The sequence below is a fragment of the Physeter macrocephalus genome, chromosome 6 (assembly GCF_002837175.3).
Source record: "Physeter macrocephalus isolate SW-GA chromosome 6, ASM283717v5, whole genome shotgun sequence".
In the NCBI taxonomy this organism is placed as follows: domain Eukaryota; kingdom Metazoa; phylum Chordata; class Mammalia; order Artiodactyla; family Physeteridae; genus Physeter; species Physeter macrocephalus.
In genome coordinates this window covers 25,328,531-25,348,060 of record NC_041219.1, presented here as the reverse complement: position 1 = coordinate 25,348,060, position 19,530 = coordinate 25,328,531, and the positions used below count along the sequence as shown (strand labels likewise).

The 19,530-nt window shown below is 35.9% G+C and overlaps 1 protein-coding gene across 2 annotated transcripts in view; it reads left to right on the top strand.

Moving 5' to 3' along the window:
- The first annotated feature begins 1,115 nt into the window (after positions 1 to 1,115).
- The window catches only part of DCN (decorin), a 37,462-nt gene continuing 19,047 nt past the window's right edge, over positions 1,116 to 19,530 (top strand). The window contains exons 1-3 of one of the 2 annotated variants that reach the window (XM_007123696.3): positions 1,116 to 1,478; positions 5,366 to 5,612; positions 17,630 to 17,742. In XM_007123696.3, the coding sequence (XP_007123758.1) occupies positions 5,399 to 5,612; positions 17,630 to 17,742 (327 nt within the window). In that variant the 5' untranslated portion in view covers positions 1,116 to 1,478; positions 5,366 to 5,398. Of the gene's footprint in view, positions 1,479 to 4,438; positions 4,583 to 5,365; positions 5,613 to 17,629; positions 17,743 to 19,530 lie in introns of those variants that run through there. The other variant, XM_028490431.2, reaches the window with a different exon arrangement.

Below are 19,530 nucleotides of genomic sequence, written 5' to 3'. Positions count from 1 at the left end.
AGGAGTTCAGTGGAAAAGTTAATTGATTCCAGGTAAGGGGATCATGGATTTTGCACCAATGTCAAGGGAAAATATTTACCTTTTCCTAAACCATTAGACTAACTGGTCATGGGTTTATTAAATGCCAAGGAGAAAAGGAGTGGGGTAAGGTGTTAAAATTATGGAGACTGGGCTTGGAAAATAAGACAAAATAGCATGTGATAGTACCCTTCCTCCATTCTTTAGATGCACACTCAAAATTTTAATTTCTTCACATTTCATCAAGGCAAAAACATATTTACTGCAGAATTGTGCACTTAGATGGCTAGAGGAGGGAGGGAGGGAGGGTGGAGGATGGGAGGGTTATCCTCTTATGTTTCACAGATGTTGATTTCAAGTTTCTACCTGGTAACAGCCTAGGGGCCAGGACATAAAGATACAAGTCAAAACATAGAGACATACTCAGAGAACTGACAGCATCCAGCAAGGGAATTACAAATACTCAAAAAAGCTTTCCACTGGCTGAATAAATATCTTTCCTTGAATTTTCACTTTCTATTTACTGAATTTGGAAAGAGCCATAGACTTTATTGCCATTTTCAAAGTTCTGAATTATATAAAAGTATAGCCTATGAAAATAAAATTTTTCATATACAGGCTAAATTAAATTGTGATCAACTTCTAATATCTGTGTGTTTTATTAAAACACACACACACACACACACACACAACTGGTAGACAACAAGAAAGGTTTTAAACTATGAGTAAGGAAAGTAATAAATGACATGCTTTTCATATAAAACCATGGCTTTCTTCCAGGACACTTTAGAAATACGTTCAAAATACATAGAAAACCTCCACAGCATAGTACTTGAACTTGCACAAATAGCCCAAGGCAAGTAAGAATCCGAATGACTAGTCATTTATTTTCACAGACCACACTTAAAATAATTTCATTCCATTTGCTGGACTTACACATCCTGAAAGCAAGAAAAACTGTCATTTCGGTAATATGATAAATGTGACTTATAAACAAGACTAGAAAGGGTGGATAAAGGAGTAGGGTTGGGGGTGGGGAAATAAACCCTTTAGTTACGATTTTAGGGAAATGAATCGAAACGGTAAAACAAATTCCAAGTCAAGTTGCTCCACTGCTATACTACAGAAGAAGTTTAGAATCTTAAGCAGATGAAAAAGGAATAAAGCATTTAAATGGGGAGAAAAAAAGGCCGATAAAATTTCTGGCTACAATACAAGAGACATATCATTACCATATGATCTAATGTGGGTGTCAGCCGGATTGTGTTCATTGAGGGAAACCTTATTTTTTAACTGTGCTATGGAGTAGAAGCAGGAGGTTTTCAACCTAGTGACAGTCACAGAGCAGCACCTGCCCCCTCCTCCTTTCCACACCTGCAAACTCTTTTGCCTGGGCTGAATATTTAGTGTAATTACATCTCAGCTTTGAGGGCTCCTGTGGCAGATCCCCGGATTAAAAGGTATGGTTTTCAATAATTGTCCTGAACTCTGCTACAGACTAATAAAACTTTGATCAAGTTGAGAAAAAAGGGATTATTTGGTAAGAGGAAAAAAGAAAACAATGTGTGCTAAACTTTTAGTAACCTTTATGCAGCATTTTAAACAAGTATTGCTTGAAAACAGAAAGTAAATATTTGGTAAAATGGTTGAATGCATTGCTTTAGTTCTTTCTCTCTGTTCTTGCAAAGATGATTCTTAAGAAACTATAACCTAACACCATGACTATCTTTATTGATATATTTTTTATTTGTACTAATTAAATGTTTAGCTCTTTGGGAAATGTTTATATAAAAGTATTCTAGACTGTCATATTATTCGTAGTTGGATTATATATTTAAGGATTTATTCTCCTCCTGAATTCTTGTATATTTTAAGAACTTTAAAACCTCAGAGAAGTGAACTCTGGTGATAACTTATAGAAGTCTAATGTATATTTCTACAACCTAGAAAATAATAGAAATTATCACCAGAGAGTGAAAATAAACACTGAATATATTTATACTGATTATTAAAGACTGAACTAAGATGATCTCACAGTTAGCTACGTAATTTCTTAAATGTAAAGAAGAGACCCTGCCAGAATTTTCGCTGCAAATAAAATTTTACTATAAGATACATTCACTATAAAATGAAAGTGTGGGTTATTTTTCTTTCTAATTTCAAAACAGGGTAACATGATGATCACTGGTTAAATGGACTCCCAGTGATGTAAATACCTGTGGCTTTTTCTTCAAATTGCTATTTTGACCAGAAAAAGAACCAAATGCCTCCTATAGTAGCCTTTATTTATGGATGGATACTGCTTTTACTGTTTATTTTTAACATTTCTATTATTATTGATGGTTTTAGTTCACCTAGTGCAGGGGGATTTAATTTGCTCTACATTTACAGCTTCACTTATCTCTTGAGGGTTAAATTTTGACTTTGAAAATCACACCAAAGGCTTAAATGACATCATACAAATGTTGATCTGAATGGTATAATGAAATGAAGTAGTTTAAGAAACCAGAAATTATTATTTTTGATAGAACACATAAATTATGGCAATGAGCTTTAGTAAAGTAGTGACATTCTTAGCAATTAGCATTTAAAAAAGAGGCATACATTCTAAGAATACTTAAAACAGTTGAAATGAAATTTTAATAGCATATCATCTCAAGAATAGTCTCCTTGCTGTCTACATGGGCAACTGCTGGGGTTTTTTGTTTCTTTTTCTGATTTATTAAGAAAGGAAGGAAATGATTAAAGAAATCATCAGTATCAACAGCCCACATTAATTGTTTTAAGATGCTGAGTTTTTAAGTATTATGACACTAATTTTAAAGAAGTTATTTCATGGAGGAATTTGTATAAAGTACCTGGACACATTCTTCCCCAGGACATTCAGGGTTAAAATGCACGCACACGCACACACACACACATACACACACACACACACACACACACACACACACACACACACACGAAAATGATAAGTAATGGAAGCTTAGAAGCTGTCTGAGTTCAGCTTCAACCAAAAAGAATATTGTGTAGAGAATTTGTACCATCTTAACAAGAGTAAACAAATGTAAATGATAATATTCCTCTGAGCTAATGTTTAGCGTTTCCTTTTTTTGGATTTGTGAACCAGGCATTTTCTCCTCTGGAGAAAGATCAGAAAGCGACATCTGCATTAATTCTCGCTGCTATTTATTAAATCTGCAATTAGTTTGCTTCATTTTTCTCAAAAATTGTAAAACATTAAATATGCAAGGCTAGCAAACTTGTGGTAAACCATAAACATTGCATTTTAATGTGAAACAGACAGAAAACCACTCCCTTAGATCCAATCCAAGGGAACACTGCCAAAACAATAGGGTGTCCTTTAAAAGGCAATGCAGTAACTGAGTGGGAATGGGTTTCTAAAGGAAACCTGATACTGAATTTAAAGGGTCTGTGTGAATAATAATCTTCGTGGTATTATTTAAATGAAAGGTCACTATTCTGTATTGCATACGTGCTGCCTGAGATGTGCTTCAGTAATAAATATAAACTAAGAATAAAAGTGTAAGAAATTTTAAAACATTTGTTTCCCCTCTAGTAGATCTAGGCAAACATTTCCAGAAGATACATTAAGGTTAGAGCATACAAAGACTTTTTCTTTTCTGTATATGCTATAATTGGATAATGACTGGAAATAATTCTCTAATTCTAACTATGAATGTACAACTTTAATATGAACCCTTATAAGTGTACAATTAAAGATGATGAGACTAAAGATAATATCTACAATGTGTTCTGGGAATACTTTGAGCAGTTTCAGCGGGGTTTGAAACTATAAGAGCTCAAAAATAGACTGTTCCCCCATGATCAACTACTTTTTGTTATTCAGATTTATTAAGATTTTGTTATTCAGATACATTTAGTTCACTTCAGCCAACTAAACAACGGACTTAATAACATAGATGTACATATCTATAAGGGCTTGTTGAATGCATGGATAAAAACTCTCTGGATTTGTTGAAATCATACTTTCTGTTTGTCGATTTGTTTACAAAATAGTCCTGTTGGTAAAATCAGATAACATATAAGTCATATAAAAATCAGATAGGATTTTCCATATATGTTTATTAGTTTATTAAAAATGATTAGTTTGAGAAACTAGCCAATATTTATTTTAAAAACTGAATCTTGCTTATACCAAGTTGAGGTTATCAATTTGATATTGAAAAAAGATAATCATATTTTTAAAAATCAGACTAGTTCGTTGCCTAGAACAAATTGAATAACGTGTATTGTTAATAAATTGACGGTCAATTGAGTCATTTATGTGCAAAATATTGTGCAAGGCCCTGGTACACAGCAAAGGTTAAGACACGCCCTGAAGGAGTACATCTTCTAGTGGGGGGGGGGGGGCAGGCCAAGCATGTGAAACAAATTACAATATAATGTGATAAGATCTTTAAAAGAGGTAAGCAACATGCTTTGGGAGCATAGAAGAGAAAGCAGCATCCTACCTGAATGAGCCAGGGAATACACAAGGGAATCCCATTATCTCATTTAGTCTTTACAACACTCTTACAAGGTAGGTATTTTAAATGGTGATTAGCTTTGAGTGTCAGGTTTGAGGTGGGGACTGGGAGTAGAGAGAAAATGGAGAGAAATATGGCTTGAAATATCAGTTGGTATCAAATTATGTACGGTCTTATATGCAACAAAGGGGATGTAGACCTTATCGCCAAGCTGTGAGAAGTCAACAAAGGGCTTGCGGTAGAAAATTAATACAATGAAATTTAATTTTTAGAAGATGACTTGGGCAGCAGAGTGGAAGATGGCCTGGAGCAGAAGAAATATTCAAGGCTGAGTCCATTTGGAAGCTCTTGTTCAGGGAGTGATGAGAAGGGTCTGGACCAAGATAAATACAGTGGGGTGGAGAAATGAGATTGGCTTCCAGAGATATTTCTGAAGCAGGAATTGGAGATCTCTCATGTGTACAGGCAAAACTTTATTTAACTGTGGCATGGCTTGTGTTGAGTGAGCATGGAAAATTCCAAAGTGGTTTATCATCATCATAACAGTTTTTCAGGTGGCTTGACTATATAACCCATGGTCTTAATTCAGACCCAAATTCAACCAAGCAGATTCAAATACTATTCAAATTTTTCTTCCTAAGTAAATAGCTGTGCGAGTTAGTCTCTAATGTACCTTGTTACCTTCCAAATATATTTCTAACACTCTGCTCCTAACAATAAATAAAATATTACTTTTTATGCTTTTCTCTATGCTCATTCCACTGTCAGGTGTTACTTAAGAATAACCACAAACACTAGGCAAGGCTACTCTTCTAAACCTTTCATTTGTTTCCTAGGTTCCTTGGTTGTGAAAATACATGAGATAAATCATGAAGGCAACTTTCATCTTCCTCTTGCTTGCACAAGTTTCCTGGGCTGGACCGTTTCAGCAGAAAGGCTTATTTGACTTTATGCTGGAAGATGAGGCTTCTGGGATAGGCCCGGATGACGGCTTTCATGAAGTTTCTGAATTAGAGCCTCAGGCGCCAGTGTGCCCCTTCCGCTGTCAATGCCATCTTCGAGTTGTCCAGTGTTCTGATTTGGGTGAGTGGGGTGCAGGCTCTCTTTACCTACCTTGTCTGCTTTATTCATGGGAATGGCTTCTGTGGGAGTTTAGCATTTTCAGTTTTAATTTCTGCAATTCCAAATGTGAGAGACAGTGCCACCTAATGAGGAGTAAGGGAAGCAGAGTAGGAGAGAAAGAAATAGCTTTGAAGTTAGGGGACTTTCTTCTAAGTCAGGGCTCCATCACTTTGCAATCTTGGACGAGTCACTTAAAAAGAAAATCATCTTTCTGAGCTTCATGGCTCCCTTTCTGTAAAATAAAATTTTGAACAAAATAATATCTTATGTTCTGTGATTCCAGGGTGATAGCTTATTTTAATTTGATGATTTCCTCTCATGAAATCTTAGATATTAAGAAAACCTGGGTGATCTCTCTACTCTTGGCTTAGCCCAGATAACAGTTTGAACATTACTAAATTGTAAAGTATGCAGAGTTATCAAGAGCAAAACAAGTAAACTTTTAGAACAGAAATTTATCTTTCAGGTACCAAAATACTCCCTTAATCCCTGGGTCTTAGTTTTGCCTCTGCCTTTGGCATTTTGTAATCTAGCTGTTTATGTTCTTTAGAAAGTTTCAAAGGAAATCTTTATAACTAAGTTATGGTATAAATATTCAACATAATCATGAAGCATATATCTTTATCCTAACACTGTAAATACAGTTTGATTTATTAGCTTTCAAGAAAAATGGCCTGGGAATTCCAAAAGCAATATACTCAGAAGATAAATCTCCAGAAAGTTCGAAGCCCCAGCAGATGGGCCAAAAGGGAATGAATTTAGTTTACATGGCAGCTGATTCACATTCCTCTTTTTTTTGGTTCATGTTTCTTACTGGAAAGAAAAAAAAAATCCTCACAGAATGATTCTGCCATGGTGCATTTCCTTATAGAATAAACCCCATAGCTTTGTAGAGCACTTATTTTTGAAATCCTATATTTATTCAGAATATGCTTTCTAGGAGTATTTTGCAGGAAAATTGCTACTAACTCCTAGAATTGGAATAAACTACATACAGGAACCCAGGAAAATGTAAAACATGTTAAATAGTAACAACTGAAAAACAAACACTTTGAGATAGATTCTTTGATGCTGACATGTACTGTATAGCCATTTAAACCCAAATAAAACGTGTAAATAAAGGCTTTAAAAAGGTTACAGGATAATTCCACTAGATTAATTAATTAACTAATTAATTCAGAAAATATATTGAGATCCCATAACGGGTCAGATCTGTTCTGGGCCCTGGGGAGAAAGGGATGAGGAAGACGAGTATGGTCTTATTTCTTGTGGGTCTGACATGCTACTGGTGGTGGTTATTCCTTTTTTGAATTGTGTATTAGAGACAAGGGGGATTAGATTACTAGCAAATTCTACAGAAACTTTTATGGCATCTAGGGATTACCTCCATTACTGGATTAGACAGGAAAATAATGGTGTTAAAAATATCTGAAGAAGGGAATCACCGTATGATGGATATACTAGTGGTAAAGTTTTTCAAATATTGCAAAAATGGCCGAGTTCCTAAGACATGTGATGCAAATTGAATCTCACTTTGCCTGAGAACAAGTTTAAAAGGATCCATAACTACCCACCACTACACATATTATCAACAATAAAGAGTTGATTTTGGGCCTCTCACTGTTGCGGCCTCTCCCGTTGCGGAGCACAGGCTCCGGACGCGCAGGCTCAGCGGCCATGGCTCACGGGCCCAGCCGCTCTGCGGCATGTGGGATCCTCCCGGACCGGGGCACGAACCCGCGTCCCCTTCATCGGCAGGCGGACTCTCAACCACTGCGCCACCAGGGAAGCCCGAGAGTTGATATCTTTAAGGAAGGCTTGTCCGGTCACTTCACTGAAGTTTTATTCTTCCAAAAATATAGTTTAACTTTGCTTTCATGATAAATAACTCATAAAGCTTGACTCTGATTAAAGCATTGGGACACTTTTCTAATTGTCTATCACAAAAAAACTCCCAAACCTATTGCTCAAAACTAAACAGAAAAATGTAGCCTTAGGGAACATCAAGTTCACTGATGTGGATGTCTCATGATACAGTTTTTGGTTGTCCTTGTTATTGTTTTGCTTTGTTTATTTTGTGTTGTTTTCAGATGAGAACGTTTCCCAAGTTATCTTTTTCTCTAAGAGCCCGAGTGTACATCATTCCTTTGGGGTTACTGATCTTGTATACAGAAGTAGCAGCTAAGATTGTAATAATGATTCGTTTTGGGGATCCATGTTTAAAGGGGAGTACTGAGTTCCAATGAGCAATGATCTCATCCAAGTTACTTTTACTTTTTTTTTTCACATATGCATATTTAAATATATTGTCCAAAAAATCAGTCAGATATTTCTGAAACAGAAAATACATTTCTTAAAAGGAAAAGCAATTCACTGCCTTTAAAGAAAACACTGTATTCACATTTTCAACTACTGCACGGCCTCTGCTCCCTTTATGATCATGGCAAGCTGTTCAGAGCCTTGACATTTTCATCTGTAGAGAAATCACAGTCAGTCTTAGAGATCTGATTATCTGTGTGAGGTACCTGACCCACAGTAGAGCCTAAACACACTTTTTCTCTATGATGATTATGTGGAGTAAAAGATGAAAGAAACATAGGAAAAAGCAAAGAAGGGGAAATGGGCAACCACACTCATAGTAAAGGCAATGCAGTTTATTTTGTTTTTTGTTTTAAGTTCTCTAGTAATCTGAACATGAAGCTTGAATTATTATAGCAAAGAAAAGATGCAATGCACTTTGGGGTGAGAAATGTGAATGCCAATTTATACCAGGGACTAATATTTTCTTAAGGATTATTCTTGCTAGAGCTTTTAATGAGCAGAGCGGAGCTTCAGTGTTGAAGGACAATAGATCTTTGTCATCTTATTATCTACATAATGTTTAATATAAGCAAACATGTCTTATTCAAATGTCCGACTATTTTTGCCAGTAAGAAGTATTTCTGACAAAGTTAAACAGCATCAAAATTTTAAACAATTCTTTCAAAGGTAAGATATAAAAACTGTGAAATTAAAATTGAATAATCACTCCATGGGAAACTTGAGGTGTTCAAGAAGATCCATTGACTGTTTTAGTCCCTAGTTCCAACTTATCAGAATAGCATTGTAATATGTTTTTCTAGAGCATGGGGGATTGAAAAAGTAAACATATATTTTAGCCTGTCTAAGAAAGTAATGAATTCTCCATTGATATTGGCCAAATTATTTGGCTGAACTTGTAATTTAACTTGTAATTTGAACCAGAATTTAATGAGACCCATATCTTCTTTTCTTTCTTTATCTATCCTCTTAAGACATAAAAAATCCACTCATAATTATAGCATTTATAAAAATAACAATATAAAAGTAAATGTAGGATTAGCAAATTCAGAACCCTATGGGTTTCCTTAAAATAATAATCCCACAATGTTACTCATTCTTGTCTGAATGCCCTAATATTAATCCTGTGATTGGATGCTTTGTTTTATGTACTTAGTATCTTAAAGGAAGACAGTTCGCTTACTTATGTACTCTTTGGCTCAGCCATTCATCTGTGGATCAAGTGTCACCAAGAAACATTATTTGGTACCGACTTTCATCTCATTTATTAAAGGCACATCAGCCCTGCCAGGTGAAATAAGCATACGTATTGTTTTTTAACTATTCTTCCAAATTAAAGCAATATTTATTGATATATTTCTTATAAACAACTTTCAAAAGAATTGAAATACCCTTAAAAATATTTAATAGTGGAAAGATCTTGGGTCATGCAGTTCAACACCTCTGAACCCAAGTCCTGCTTTACCATTTATTACCTGTAACTTTGAAACTTTCAAAACCTGTTTCCTCACTGGATGAATGGGAATATCTCTTACCTTATTAGGTAAGAATAGAAAATATTTATCAAAATATTTTTCATAGTAACTGTTATGTTCAGTTGACCATTTCAGACAAAGTCAGCTAATAACACGAAGTTATTTCTCAGGTTGTTCTTTACTTTTATGTGAAATTGAGAAACACTAAGTATATGGCTTGTCAAGCTGGATACAAAATAGCACCTTCTCTCCCCTCCCCCCAAAGAAGGCCACATCACAAAATAGATAAAAATTAGAAAATTGTATAATTATCAAAATAGTATTCTCCAAATACTATTCCTTTGAACAAAATTGGTTTCGTTGAGTAGAGAGAACAATAAAGCTTTTGGCTATTTAATAATCACAGAGGAATCATAGCCTGTATAGATAGCCCTCTAGACATGATGCCAGAAGATGAAACATTTTATTTTGCCAAGCAAAAGCGTTGTAAATAACTAATGGTCCCTCAAATGTACCTCATAATGCAAAGGATATTTTACTTTTTAAAAATCTCAGGAAAATGTACAACCCTTTAAATTGCATAAAGTTAGTTTTCTTCTTTTTAATCATTTTGCCTCAATTGGTGGAAATTTTGTTAGTGGTCACCACTTGGGACATAGATGCCAGAGCTTGTCTCTTGTTTGGGGAAACTGGTTTTCCAGAAACAAATCTTATGCATGAAGTAAATGAACCATTAGACTTCTTCCATGAAATCATCCTAGAAGAATAAATTAGGACTATTGGTAGAGGGGCAGAGAGAATGCTGGAAGCTTAGTTGCTTTCATTGTTTATATCTAGCTTTACAGCAGCAGGGATGTGGGGTAACTCTCATTCAGAGTTTCAGATGCATCAACAGGGTATCTCTAAGATGTGGTGCAAGAAGGAGGCTGTGCACAGAGCATGCCCATGGGTTGCCTAAAATAGTTTTGGGTAGGGATAGAGTATGACAGATCTCAGATACAGCAAGAGGAATGCTCAGGTGTGATCCAGATAACCAAAGCCCCTGACTCAAGGGGTTAAAGGTGAGGAGGAGGAAGAGAGGGGTCAGAGAAGGCCAAAGGAAGCATCTGTCTCCTTGACCTGACTGACAACTGACATTTCCCTGGTTTCCTTCTTAGTCCCAGGAGGGAGAAAGAGGCAGCTGTGTGGGATCAAGGCATTTGGTTAGACTGCAGCTGTGATGCATTCTCCTCTGGAAGATCATTCCTGGCTCCAGAGGACAGGATGGGAATAGGTTAGTCAGAATATCAATTTCCTGGATGAAAGAGGAAATGCAGGAGGCTCTCTAATCTTAACTTTTCTCCTTCAAAAGAGTAGCAAGAAAATTATATATTTCCTTGAAAATAAGGATAAAGAAGAATTAACCCAGTTTGCAATCTAGTCTTAACAAAAGGAAGAAGCCCTGTAGCAGCTACACTGTAACACTCAAGATTCAATTAACCCTTGACTCAGTCTGAAGATGGTTTTGAGGCAATTTCTGCAGCTTGTCTACTTCTGTGCTTTCACTGTAATCTATATGTGCTTTGATGATTCTGCAATAATCAATTATATGTACATAGATAATAATTATTCATTATCTTTAATTACCTATTTAAATATTTACTTTCTCTACCAGAAGAAGAGCATGGTGATAATTTATCATTTGGTCTTCCACTCCAAAAAAGGCCTTACACTTGGTAGGTTCTCAAACATCAATAAATGCTTGATAAATGAACAAATGAACATATGCATGGCTTAGTGCTTGAATGAGTGCATAGTTCTACAATATTCTTGATTCTCTCAAGCTGGAAACAGGGTGGAACATGGCTGACTGGAAATTAGGAGTCATGGAACTGTGGCGTATCCTTTCTTATTCTTTTTGAGGATGACTATAGAACCAGGAAGCTTAAACCTTCCTTAAGTTATTTGGAAAGAGAATCGAATTAAAATGATGATCTATTATTTCTGAATCCAACTGCCATCAGAGTCGAATTGCTATTTTTTAAGAGGAAAAGAGGGAAACATTCCTGCCTTTGGAAGAAATGGGTTTTGATGGAGCTGGGACTCCTACATATTATTTTGATCATATGCCAAAACTAAAGTGTATATCACCATTGGCCTAATTATTAAATTGAAGACAGAAATATAAAAACTTTTTGGAAATCAACAAGAATAAATCTGGGAGTTTGGACCCCTGCCACAGGGCAGAAAACAACAAAAAAAGGCATGATGTTTTAGGATGACCTGGCCTTTGTCCAACATGATGTTTACCAGATTGATGAAATTTGCTAGCACAACAATTCCATTCATCACTGAGACAACTAGAAAAAAAAGTACAATTCTTATTAGCCTTTATTTCAGAAATGACTTTCTGGTAATGTATTAAGTAGAGTTTTATTTACTTTAATTAATAACCCTATTTTAAAGAAGATAAAGTTTCCTTTACTGAATTTGGAAGAGCAACTAAATAATTCAGTCTAGCCTTGAAAATAATTGCATTTTGATGGAAGATTTAGAATTATCTTAAAGAATGCTCATTGAAAAATAATTAAATTTAGGAAACCATTTTTTTTCCTGTTACTATTGCTGAATAAATATTACCTCAAAACTTAGTGACTTAAAAAATAATTTTATTTTGCTCATGATTTAAGCTACAGGGAAATTGAGCAAGGCTTAGAAGGGCTGCTCTTACTTGGGGTCTCTCATGCATTTGTAGTCAGGTGTTGGCTGAGGCCATAGCCATGGGGAGGATGGTCCAGACTGGACCTAAGATAGCTCACTCTCATGACTGGCAGTTTGTTCTGCTGTTGCCTAGGAGCTCAGCTCTTCTGCTTTCTGGAGTGTCTCACGTGGCCTCTCCAGCATAGTGGTCTCAGTGTAGACATACTTCTTACATGACCCCTCGATGCCCCCAGAGCGAGCATCCCAGAAGAATTGGGTAGCAGCTGAACAACCTTTTCTGACCTAGCTCCAGAAGCCATGCTCTGTCACCTTCACCACGTTCCATTAGTTCAGAGAGACATCATAAAGCCATGCCAGATTTGAAGGGACAGGAATTTGACTCCATCTTTTGATGGGGTTGGACAAGTGTGTATTGAATAAGAACATGTAAGACAGGAGATATAATTAATGCCAAGGAAGGCAGAAAGGATGGAAGGGAGGGAGGGAGGGAGAGAGGAAAAGAAAGGAAAGAATATCCTAATATAAACAAAGACTGATATTTTACAGATTTGAAAGCCTGTAGGATTTGCCATAATTGAACTAGGGTTAAATTGACTGTGAACAGCTTTTTGGGGGGTCTAATTGTTTTGGGGGAATATGTGCTTACTAAACTGAGGGGTTATCATCCAAAGGTGGGGGCTTGGTAGACAAGTTGTCCAAAGGTCTTGAACTTCATGGGAAAAATGATGACTATAACAAGCCCACAAAATGACTGATAAGAAAAACCAACTCAGAATCAAGTGCATTAGGTGAAAAATCTGTGTGTGATAACAACTGAAAAATAGATTGCAGCTTTCAGGATAATATGCATTATAATTGTATCGTACAGAAAATAAAAAGCAATCATTTGTCACAGACTTACAGACTAATAATCAGCAAGATAATTAGAGTTTTACCCTCTCTTCTCATTATTGATAATAATTACAGGTACCAGGAGTTGGGACCCTGCTATGCACTATAGTAGGAAATTATTTTATAGAATAGCTTGTTGAATTCTGAGCCAGTTGCATCCTAATAATTTGGGAGATTTATTATGAGAATATGTACCTTTATGAAAGAAGGATGTGAAGAGATGATTGTAACAAAACATAGCAGAAAAGATCTTGAAGCCATGGCCATGAACTTTTCACAATGGGACAACAGAATATACTATGATTTTAAAACTAATCAGTCAATTTATTTCTGTACATAGGGCAGTAAGATCAAAGCTCTCATGAAAAATAGTCATTTGTCCCTACTTACCCAGAACTTACAGAAAAGAAAGAAAACTAAAATGTGGTATAATACATAATAAGTTGATAGATCAGAATTTTGGAGGAGTTTGTTTTCTGGAGTGGTTATGACAAATATTATAGAGGGGGGTGGTGATAGTGGGTACACTTTAAAGGATTGTTAGAACGGAAGTGGAAGAAAATGAGTGGGTGGAGTATTCCATAAAACAAATTATATGAACAAAATGAGTAGCTGGGAATAAGCACAGTATGTTCACGGGACAGTGTAGATCAGCATCTTTTAAAAATATGTACATCGGGGGGCTTCCCTGGTGGCGCAGTGGTTGAGAGTCCGCCTGCCGATGCAGGGGACACGGGTTCGTGCCCCGGTCCGGGAAGATCCCACATGCCGCGGAGCGGCTGGGCCCGTGAGCCATGGCCGCTGAGCCTGCGCGTCTGGAACCTGTGCTCAGCAACGGGAGAGGCCACGACGGTGAGAGGCCCGCGTACCGCAAAAAAAGAAAAAAGTTAAAAAAAATATATGTACATCGTTTCCATGCATCCATGGCATATCAGGTAGTTCTAGAGTGAGGACTCATGCATCTTGTTCTTGGTTTAGTTTAGCCATGAGGCACTGTGGAGAAGCCATTTAATTTCATTGGGTTTCTGTTTCTTTACCTATGAAAAGAGAGTATTAGACTGGCTTGAAAGTTCCTGATTTCTGGGACAAGTAAAATTTTTTGAATGTTGAACAAGTTACTTTCTTATGAAGGTCAAAACCAAATCCAACAAAATAACAACAACCTGGCATCTGCTATCAGAATCATTTTTTTAAAGAAGGTATATTTAAAATGGAGGCAGGAGCTAGTCTCCGAAATGTGTGTGTACATGTGTATGTGTGTCTAATAATTTATATTAAAACTAACCAAATTGCCCTCATAGTTTTCTGATTTTGATATAGACTGATAAGAACCTCATCAGAGAGTCTACCTGATCAGAATTTGGAAACCATAGACTAGCTGATACTCAATGGTCCTTCCCGTTGTGACATTCTAAGAACTCATAGCTAGGAAAATTTCCCCTTTGTTTTCTGCCTATACTTTTTGAGTGAGCTAGTTAATAGCCCAATACCTTGTCTAGCCCTTAAATGTACAGCATGTTATTGGGTCTGATGTTAGAATAATTCTTGTTGGGGATACAAATAGGTATGATAGGAAAAAAAGATATCCTGTTGGAAGCCAGGAGATTAGGCTTTTCATCTGCATTTTGTCACTCCTAGCTACATGAGCTTGTTCATGTCACTGAACTTTTTCTAAAAATGATCTGAAAAAGTGATATTATCATACTGCCTTCCCTGTCTCATTGGATTGCTGTGAGGTAAATGAGATAACATATTTTCAATTTTTTAAATAAATTGTAAAGCTAAATAAGTTTTAATAATAAAGTGCTGATATGTGAAGTCCCTCAAATGAATATGAATTTTCTAGTAATTCAGAGAAGATTGTAGGATTATGATTTTAATCATTATAACAACTCTCTAAGAACTAAGCTGCAGAAACCACAAGCCTGGTTTTTTTTATGCTAAATTCTTCAGAGAAAAGATGTATATAATTCACCCCAAGCAGTTCCTATTACTATAAAATTCTAGGATGACATAATCAAAATTGTCAGCCATCCAGATATATCATTTTCTCTTCACATCTGAAATGTATCTTCACTTTGGCATTGAACAATTGTTAAGGGGGCCACTATAATATAAGTTCAACAATGTATAAAACTAAGCATAAGTGGGAATTAAGACTTTGACAAAGAAGCCCACGAAGTAATGATGAAATGTAGGCAGTAACTTTTCTCCAAATGAAAGGAAATGTGCCTTTTCTGCGTTGAAGAACACTAATTATCAAAGATTTGGCAGAAGTCTACCACTCTTAACTGCATGAAATTAGCAAACTGACATTTCTGAAAATGGCAGTGATCATGAGTGTATAGTGCAGTTAAATATCCTCCTACAAGGTAGCTGTTCTGGTGGTTTGCTGTTCATCACTGAAAACACTTCATTTTTGTTATTTCTCTGTGAACTATTTCTGTAGTGAGTTCTTGGAATATATTTATGCACGTGCAGAATCACCTGCACTTTGATATTCAAATTTATAACCATAGCTGATGACTGAATTGAGAACTAGACTTTTTGCCATTATCAACAGAACAGTGATAATGTGAACAAAAAAATTTTTTTTGGAAAGAAATCAGAAGTTGGTATTTCAGATACATTTTCTGTAATTTTCATGACAATATGAAGATAGGAATATGGTTAGCATGATAATTTACCTGTATGCTTACATAAGATTGAAAATTGAAGATATCTTCCCAACATAGCAGTTATTATATACCCTGTTTCAATTTTTCTTTTAATTGAAAACTGTAGATTGAACTCTTTTTTCCATGAGAATGTGGGCAATTTCTGTTTTGTTCCTGCTATATCCCCAGAGCCTAATAAATTAATGGTGTCTAAAAGGTATTCAATAAGATGTTATTGAATGAATGATCGTCAGCACTTTTTTTTTTTGTGGTACGTGGGCCTCTCACTGTTGTGGCCTCTCCCATTGCGGGGCACAGGCTCCGGACGCGCAGGCTCAGCGGCCATGGCTCACGGGCCCATCCGCTCCGCGGCATGTGGGATCCTCCCAGACCGGGGCGCGAACCCGGTTCCCCTACATCGACAGGCGGACGCGCAACCACTGCGCCACCAGGGAAGCCCTGATCTTCAGCACTTTAAGTCTAAGATATGATGGAGAGGTTGAAAAGCGTTTCTGATTTATGTTATGCAATCTTAAAATATGAAAATGACCATAGGAATTTGAGTTAATAAAATATCAAATTTTTGCTTACATCAATATGGAACAAAGCCAGTGGAAGAAAGAAAGGAAAAAGGCTATATAATTTAATATTTTCTCCATTAACATTCATAATGATAATTTATTTTAAATGCCATACCTTTTGAATAAAAGCAGTTTATCCTTATACATCTAGTTGAATGACTATTGAAATGTCTTTTTTTTAATGCCATAGAGCATTTGGTTTTTCAGTGTGTTTACATTTATAATCTAAAAACAATAACTCAGTTATTTAGATCTAAATTTAAAGTCCAAAAGTAATGCTTCATATAATAAATTTTAGAGAAGTTATATTAACAAATTTTGTTCATTTTATTCTGATTAGCTACATATCTATTGGTCATAAAATTGATACTGTTTTAATGTTCCAATTAAAACTGAAAGAACCGTTCTTCTAAAAGTTTGGATAAGTTTTCAAGTTTGTGACACAACAGTGTGGTTGCATATTCACATAATTTTAATTTTATATGTAGATCTGTGACAGTGTTAGGTTTATCAAAAGAATCTTTGATGATTTGGCTAAAGCTCTTCTCTACTGAAAGGATATCTGTGTAGAAAAATACAGGCCTACAAATCACTCCCACTTAACACTTATCAAAGGAATGACTTTCTAAAACAAGAACAATAAGGTAAAACACACTGTGTACTGAGACATTTGAACCACACCTTACAAAATATTAATTTTCCTGTTACGCAGAAGAGTAATTAAATGGGGTAAATAATGTGCTCTGTTTATGAATTTTTAAAAAATCATTTGAGGGCTTGTGGTGATAGTGGGTACACTTTAAAGGATTGTTAGAACGGAAGTGGAAGAAAATGAGTGGGTGGAGTATTCCATAAAACAAATTATATGAACAAAATGAGTAGCTGGGAATAAGCACAGTATGTTCAGGTGACAGTGTAGATCAGCATCTTTTAAAAATATATACATCGGGGGGCTTCCCTGGTGGCGCAGTGGTTGAGAGTCTGCCTGCCGATGCAGGGGACACGGGTTCGTGCCCCGGTCCGGGAAGATCCCACATGCCGCGGAGCGGCTGGGCCCGGGAGCCATGGCCGGTGAGCCTGCACGTCCGGAGCCTGTGCTCCGCAACGGGAGAGGCCACAACAGTGAGAGGCCCGCGTACCACAAAAAAAAAAAAAAAAAAAAAATCATTTGACTTCGTTGGAAAAGATAGAACAGATATTTTAAACTACAGTTGATATAATTCCTAGAAGAAGAAAAATGTGGTAGCGGTAAAACTATCACTGAAACATTGATTTCTCTGTAAACACATCCTTTGTGATTCTGTAGTCATGTGGCCCTTTTCACTGAGTGCACATTGCTTTTACTCTCATGCTAGGTCTGGACAAAGTGCCAAAAGATCTTCCCCCTGACACTGCACTGCTGGACCTGCAAAACAACAAAATAACTGAAATCAAAGATGGAGACTTTAAGAACCTGAAGAACCTTCATGTAAGAATTATTATTTATTTGAGTTATAACAAGATCTTACTCAAAGTATTTTTGAAAACAAAACTTAGGTAAGGCCAAGATTACCATATGGTAATAAATAAGCACATAAGTGTTTATTAAATTCTTTTTTTAGGGGGCGATAAAGGAGCAAAGCATCATATTCATTAACCCCTAAAAAAACATCCAATTCTCTTACATATACCTCATATAACTTTAGTATTGGCTTTCTAAAAGGTATGTTATATCTTAATCTTCTCACACATTTTATCAATAAAAATCTTTATCTTCCCAATTAGAATGTACTTCAATAGTGGAACAAAACATAAAATGGACTGATCTTAGTATTATTTTATTTCATTGTTTCTTTTGTTTTCTTTCATTCATTTTCTAAGACATGCAAATGGCTTTGTAAATGCTCAAAGACTGGCACCAAGAGAAAAAAATAAATGTCTATATAGCTATATATTTTGCTTTGTATTTAAGATTATGCATGCTGCATCCTTATCTGTATCTGTGTTTTTATTCTGCTTTTTCACTTACTTCTACTGTATTGTAATGTAACACATCCAGTCTACCAGTCAGGATTCCAGCAGAAAAGAGATGGCATGATCAAGGCAAGATTTAGTTATCAACTTTCTGACAGCCAAGATGAGAAAAGCAAAAAACATTTATCCATTTGGAGAAAATTTACCAGATTTTTAAAAGGAAACAAAGAATTTTTCCTTGAGATTTTAAGATTGCCCATGGAACAGTTAACAAAAATAATAGCAACTAATAAAATGGCATCATCAAATTACTGAAGTATCCAACAATATAAGCACATTACGATATAAGTAGTGAATATTTCGGCCACTAAGTAAGAGAAGAAAAAGACATGCTCTTATATCAGGTTACCCAGTTACTGTTTTGAGAGAATATGGAACAAAGGGGACAGAGAGGATTAGCAGAATTTTGAAAGGAAGAGAAGAGAGTTTTCTGTGCAAGAGGAAAGGAAAGGCAGAAGAAAATGAGCAGCAGACAAAAAGGGAAGATGGCTAAAGTGAAAGATACAGGCTCCAAAGTAGTGGAAGGTAAGGCTTGTTCTGGAGATCTTGAACCCTGGACCAATGGGATCCTTCTCCACTGTTAGGCTACTGGACATGGGCCCCTACTCACCTTCTCTCTGCTTTCATGTTATGATTTCAATGGGAGTGAAATGATGGAGATACCAACAAAGTTTGTCAGTGAGTATTTAAACTATCATTGGAATAAGTTAAAAGAGGTGATAATAAAAAATGAATATATTAGTTTCAATAAACTAAAATATTAAAAAGCTTCATTTTTTTGGCATAACTTTAGCCTAAAACTACTTTTTTAAGGAAGGAAAATTCTCTTATACGCAACTGTATGTTTAAGTATAATCTCAATAATTTGTTTAAACTCCTCATACCTTAAATAAGAGATACCTAGTTTCTGTGACATTCTCACTAAATCTGGTGTTTGTAACAATGTGTTCTTTCTTTTCCACATCTCCTGCTAAGTATGTTTTTAGGCAATTTATCATCTTGGCAATCTCTTTCTTTCTGCTTTAAAGTATACACTGGAAGAAGACAGAGTTCATTAGAGCTTCTAACCATTTAGAGGATGTTAAACAGCTATTCTGCTCTTACCCTTTCATTCATGACCACTTCTATCCCTGTTATTATGCAAATAAACATCATAATTTCAGCCAGGAAGGCCACCCTTGAATGAGAAGGGAGAGAAATAAAAATTTACCAAGGATTTAACAGAAAAATGTTGCATTTTTCT